General features: G+C 34.1%; 1 protein-coding gene across 1 annotated transcript in view; it reads right to left on the bottom strand.

The window, feature by feature from the left end:
* Positions 1-6,701, bottom strand: part of LOC142337993 (uncharacterized) — a 244,820-nt gene that overhangs the window by 151,390 nt on the left and 86,729 nt on the right. The window contains exon 25 of the mRNA XM_075387627.1: positions 17-73. Within this exon, the coding sequence (XP_075243742.1) occupies positions 17-73 (57 nt within the window). The remainder of the gene's footprint in view (positions 1-16; positions 74-6,701) is intronic.

Genomic DNA, 6,701 nt, shown 5'->3' on the forward strand with positions numbered 1-6,701 from the left:
TATAAGTAGAGCCTACCTTCAAGATCTCCTTCGTCACCACTTGCACCCTCAACATCTGATTTAGAGACATCTTCTTCTCTCACATCTGCCTCGTATGTGACGTCAGCATCTGGGTCTAGTAAAAAAAACCTGATAAAATTAAAAACTTCAGAAATACAAGCCCACTCTTCCCAATTTTCATCATTTAATAGCGTTTGCTCCTCCATAATGATGTAATAATTGTACACTAGACATGCGTTCATATAAAGTTTCATTTTTAGACTTTTGTGCGTTTTTCGATATACCTGAACACACGACCCCCCCCCCCCCCCCTCGTGCGTTCATCTTCCGTCTGGACATCTTTCGTCTGGGACGTCAACCTGACACCTTAACTCTAAGCAGGCTATAGAAACCACTAACAGTGTGAAATTCATATGTCCATTTATCGAGTCATGCTTTATCTTTTGTTCAATTGATCTACCGAATAATAGTGGTGAAAAAAGTTTTGACATAAAACATACACCACAAACTGAATGGGAATAATCTCTAGCTCAGATTTAATTTGAAGCATAACCGTATCCTCCTGTTGACCAGACCGATCAAAAAAGGTCATTTCTTGTTTTTTAAACAAAATTTCAACTGGGGATTTAATATAGGAGTGGGAAAGCAGACTTGCTTCAAGACTTTTTTTTAAATCAAAATTTACTCAACAAGATTGGGTTATTTGAAATATCTCACTGATATTGTTTGTCAGGAAAAGCAGATTTGTCAATCTCGTCAAATATGCGAAATCAAAGTACTAAAATTACTTCAACTGCAAGACCGAGAAAAGGCGACCTTTTTCGCTGAGAACAGCTGTCATGCTTGCAGGCCATTGCTTTTCCTCCACCGCACCTTTACTGGCTCCTCTACTTGTGGGGGGCTCCACCACATGTTGATTGGGGCTAAGGCTCTCCTTAGGCTGCTTTTGGTTTAAGGACTCTTTCGGTTCCTGCTTTAAGGACTCTTTCGGCTCCTGCTTTAAGGACTTTTTCTGCGGAATGTTCTTGGGTCCCTTATCTGATTCAGTGTCCACGGACCAATCTGTCATTTTGGGTTCAGAGGAGGGTGCTTTGTTCCTAGGGTCGCCCGTTTTCCTGTCCCATGATGGGGTTCCACCCCTGGATCCCTTGTCGTATGATGAGGCGCTCACGCTTCTTCCTATAAAATATCAGTCTCTTGATTGTTCCGACCCCACTTGTGGGGGGAGGGACTAACCCAAATAGGTTTTTTTGTTCAGACAATTTTGGCCGATCGAAATATTCTGGCCATCGTAGAGAAATATGAGTGGTATCATTAAAAAGCTCGTCCAGAGCAGAAGTCGAAATTAAAAAGATTTTTTCGAATGTTGTTTTTCGAGGAGTTATCGAGGTTTCAAGTTTTCTATAAAAACATTTAATTCAAAAATACGTTTCACGCTACAAAATGCATCCATTTGGTGTCCCTAATACACGAAAGACGATTTAAAAGACTAGTTCTGGTCTCACAGGGAAATTTACTATAAAAAATCGAATTCTATTTGGGAGCTGTTTTTTTTTAGAAAAGTTTTCAATTTTTTTTGTTTTTTAAGTCACTAAGAGAATAGTCACCTTTCATATCGAGGTTCCATTAATGACAAACCTCATTTACATTCTAATGATGCCCAATGAACAGAAAATTGACTTTCAACGAATAGCTCATTTTTTTTGGCTTCGACTCTGAGTGTTTGTAATTTTTAATGAAAGTTTGATCTTCTTTTTGAAATTTTAGCGAATTTTTCAAGTCCTATGCCATGGACACGTTGATTAAAAGTGCAAAAGTCTTCCTAATGAGCATTAGGTGAACCTATCTACTGCTTTGATTGGACAGACAATGGCTGTTAAGGCCTTAAAAAAAATTTTTAAAAGTTTTTGAACGTTAGCCGATTTTAAACTAACTTTTGTGAGTTCTAAGTCAATCTCAGTAATGACAGGACCCCTGTCATTTCTACTGCAACCCAAATTAATTTGCTTAGTTGTTTTATCTTCAATTATTGGCTTCATGACATGGATGCGACAATTTTCATATTTTTTTTATTTTTGGATTTTTTTTCAATTTTTTTTCCTTTTGGAATCTTATCACATTGTCCTATCATTGATAGTTTCCATTAGCTCAGAGAAGACGTTAAAAAAATAATGGATAAAATTTTCAGAGAAAAGCTTTTGGAATTATTGGCTTGGACACATCCTCTCGCACTTTTCTAATGAATTTTTGGTTTTTGCCTGTATTTGTTAATGTTTTCATAATCATAAGACTTATTCTGATGTCTTATTGACAACTGGTCAACAAAAAACAGTTTTCTTTTCCCAACGAGGCATAACATAGTGTATTTGCTGACATCCGTTGAAGGCTATTGCGTTTAAAATCGTTGATAAGACGGGTTTCCTCAAAGACTTTGTGGTTTTAAGATATTTGATCATATTTGTTGATTTTTTGAAGTCTTATAGTTTAAGAAAAAAGAATCCTATTTTTGTTAAAAAATTAGTTGAGAAAGGAAATGTTTGTACTCAACAGTTCATTTTTAATGGCTTCCACACTTTTGTCTCATTTTAAGGATTTGCTGTTTTTGCTGTCATTATTCTATGTAGTCGTAAAATGCTGAAAGGTCTCAAAAGCTTCAAATTGAGGAGTGAAGAGATGAAATTATTCTATGCAGTCAGTTCATAGCGAATAGTCTAAAAGTTTATGACGTCATTCGATTTCAATTTCTTAAAAAAAATTTTTAGTTGTTTGTTTTCTGTATTGTTTTTTTGTATTGTTTTTGTTGTCCTTTTCTCGTCAACTTGTAACATATTATCATCATTTAAAGATACCATCCAACTTCTTCTAATTCAAAACAAAACCATCTTTTGATATAATGTCGCAACTGATGTTTTGTTTGTTTTGTTTTCATAAACATTTTGTGAGTGGTCAATATTTGTGTTTTTTTCCTCGTCTTTTACAACATTCGGGTAATAACAGAGCGCAATTTTTTCAAAAATGGCCCTTGTGAGCTTATCTAGTCGTTCATTAAATAATTTGAGCTCAATTAGCATCGATAACAATCGAAATAAAAAATTTTTTAGACAATAGCTAATGATTTTAATGGCCTCAATAATTTGTGTTTCGCAGATTGTTTGGAATTTTATGAGCTTTTCTGCATCATTAAACCGTTTCTATGGCTTAGTCTGACCAACGACAGCTCCTGTCAGTCTCGTAATTGCTTTATTCAAAATGTAGGAAGTATTATTTTGCTAAAAGCTAATGATTTTTTAAACGTTTGTTGTTATTTGTTTTAAATTTTGAGGTTTTTGAGGTTTTTGAATTGCGCCTCTTTAATTTTCTTAATTTTTACCTAGTCTCATTAAAGAAAAATCACATCTGCTGTATAGCTAAAAAAAATTGTGCTGTCACATTTTTATCTGATTGCATTCTGACGTTTTATGCTATGTGCTTTTAAATTTAGATATTGATTTTTTGCCGTTATTTTTTTTCGTTTCGTTTATTTTTTTTCTCGTATTTTATTGGCAGATCTCATGAGTCCTGTAATGTGGCATGGCATGATGTAATTCAATTAGTTTGGGTGCGAAACGTTTTCTTTAAACTCAAACATCTAATTTTGGTTATCTCCCGATTTGGTTGACAATTAAGTCAAAAATGTAGATCAGCTCGGGTCGGAACTTCATTTGCAAACGCACATTAACGAGCTTCCTTGTTTCACTAAAATGTTGAAACTTTTTCTTAACGATGCCATGAGCTTAGATATACATTGAACGTACAGATATCTAGATATATGTATAGATGTTGTATATTTGGAAATGAAGTTCAACTTGAAACTCTACCTACCAAGCGGTGAGAAACTATCACTAAATGGGCCCATTGGGACCTCAAGGTTCTTAAATAATCAATATTTTAGAAGATTCTTTTTTCAGGTCTAAGCGCCTAAGGTTGTTCTCAAGATAAAATTATTTTCATTTTAAAAGCCGGCTTTCCTAAAAAAGTTTAAAGATGTTTTCTCGAATCGAGAAAAACAGTTAATAAAGCATCTTCTTGCGCAATATAGCAAATCCTGCACAATATTTTTCTTAGTGAGCAGCTACAAATGAAAATTTGAGCATCCAACAAATTAGGCAAAAGCAAAATGCTGGACAAGTAATCAAAAACATGCTTCAAGGTGATTTTAATAGTTTTCTAGACAGAGCTCAATACTTTTACACCGATAAAATTATTAGAAGAAATTCAGCTTTAAATAGAAATGGGCTATCGCACATGAGACGTTTAGCCTCGCTAAATGCTTTAATGGGATTTATGGCCTTATTTCCCATTGTTTCTAAGAAGTCATATTCCTGAAAAATGAAAAAAAACAATGCTATAATTTTTTTTCAGAGAAACTGGAATTAAGTGCCACATGTGTTAGGTTTAAAAAAAACTGTTTGATGATATGGAATGAACTTCAGTGAACTGCAATCGCATAGTATTAGTGTTAGCATTACGAAGAAAGTATTAATTGTTCCATATACTGGCCATACTCTTTGTATAAAGCACTTCTAATGTTTATGAATTTGTTTCAGAAAACTATTTTATTCAGTGATGATAATCAGAAAAAACTTGAAATTCTACCATCATTATAAATTTTGAGGAATTTTTTTGCTTAATTGAAAAAATCATATCCATGGGAAACATTGGTATACACAGACTGCACATCTCTTAGCACTGCCAAGAAAGTTGAAAGGGATTACTAATCTAGAACTTTCCAGCGGTCTATTTCAAGCTGTCGAAATACAAGTGACTGCTTTTTCTCATCGTTTTTTGCTATCTTTGTTTTTAAAGTACAGAAAAAAGGCATTGTCTTTGAAGCACAAACACTTTTTGTTCACTTTTCGAAAAAAACGAACAGATTATTTGTAATTTCGGTTATGTTTTCAGATAATATTGTGATGTGATGTGTTAGAAAATCATTCAAAAAGAAGCAAAAACAGCAGATATGCGCTTGCACCTGATTTAGAAAATTGTTTGCCTCTAATTTTGGCAAAAAGTGGCAAAAAAAATAAACTTATGTTGATAAAATTTATGTTGATAAAATAAACTTTTCTTCAAGAAGTCATGAGATTTTTCCTCAGAGACCGCATATCAATTCTGTTTCCTTTTTTGGCAATTTACTGCGTTTTTAAAGCCAATTTAGGAGCGAAAACATTTGATCTCGAATTCAATCAAGTCAATTTTATTTTGAAACTGTGAGCTTTTCTCCTAAGAAATTGCGCCATTGATACAATTAGGAATTTATTTTATCTGATGTGCAAATTGGGTTGAAGGAAACTGAGTTGTATTTTGTTCTTTTCATAAATTTGCACTGGCAACGTATTCTTTTTTTGTTTATCCGTGAAGAAATTGATGTTGTTGCAGTTTTTTGCTGCTTTTTCTGTAATATTCAAGAGCAAAATCAACAAAAAACTTATTAGACGTATAATGCCTCTGTTGGAACTCAAACTTACACCGCGATTTTTTCATTGAGCGTTATTTTGATAATAAAATATCTTGAGTTTTTTTGTGTATGACATATTTTTCGAATCCCAGGTGTTGTTTTCTCCACTAAAGACAAAATATTAGCATCATTCCGCATAGATTAAAAAACCATCTACAAAAGCTTACATTTAAGACAAAATCTGGTCTTTTGGTTTCAATTTTTTCTTTAATTTTAGTTCAACTATATTTTGCTTTTGTGTCAAAATTCCAAACAACTTCCAAAATGGACAAAGGGTGGCAAAGTTACGCATTGACAAACAAAGCAATATCTCTGCTAAGGAACAAAAGTTTTGTTTGATTGGAGGCTGTTTTGAGCAAAATCAAGGATTGTCAACCAAATTTGCTTCTAAATTTTCTAGAAAAATTTTTTTGATAGCTTTTTCTGTACTTGTGGCACAATTGTTCACAAAATTGATTCTTTTTGATTTCCTATAGAGCCCCAAGTAAAAGTTTTTCACAGGTCCTTGTTAGCTGTGTTTTTTGAGCTCATAATATAAAAATTTAGAGTTTGAAAAAGTTTTGTTTCATCTATGTTATCTGTGACTTCGACATTGAATTGTTTCTTCTAACCTCTGGATGTACCCGAGGATTAGAGGAAGAGTAGAAAACATCAAGCTTCTAATTGCGCCATGCAGAGAGAACAAATTTGTGCTATTTTTTGAACTAAACAGTTTTTTTCCGGTCTTTTCATAAATCTTTGTTGGGTTCTCCTTGTAGTGTTTTTTAGAGCAACTGTTTGTGAACAAGTGGCCTGTACTCTGACACCACATTTTGACCCAAAACGACTATGCTGTTTCTGTGCTGTTCTGGGATGTAAAAAATCCTTTTTCAAAGGCCGTTTTCTAGTCACGGACTCAATTTCATGTCCTATAAATTGCTCCAGATTGCTCCAGATTGTTAGTAACCCAGTTGAATGAATTGAAAATTGTGAGAGGGTTTCACAATTATAGGTACAATATTTAATGAAAAAAGCCTATCAACCAAGTTCTACGAACCGACTGAAGTCTCAGATTGTTCGTCTATTTGACCTGATTGGGGCCTCTGCTGTCCTACGTCATCACCTGCCTTAACGCCCTGTCCTCCAGCTCTCATTGATTCCCTCGGTTGTTGTTGTTGTTGCTGCTGCTGCTGCTGCTGTTGTTGTTGTTGTTGTTGTTGTTGTT

The sequence above is a fragment of the Convolutriloba macropyga genome, chromosome 4 (genome assembly GCF_964194025.1).
Source record: "Convolutriloba macropyga chromosome 4, txConMacr16.3, whole genome shotgun sequence".
NCBI classification, from domain to species: Eukaryota; Metazoa; Xenacoelomorpha; order Acoela; family Convolutidae; genus Convolutriloba; species Convolutriloba macropyga.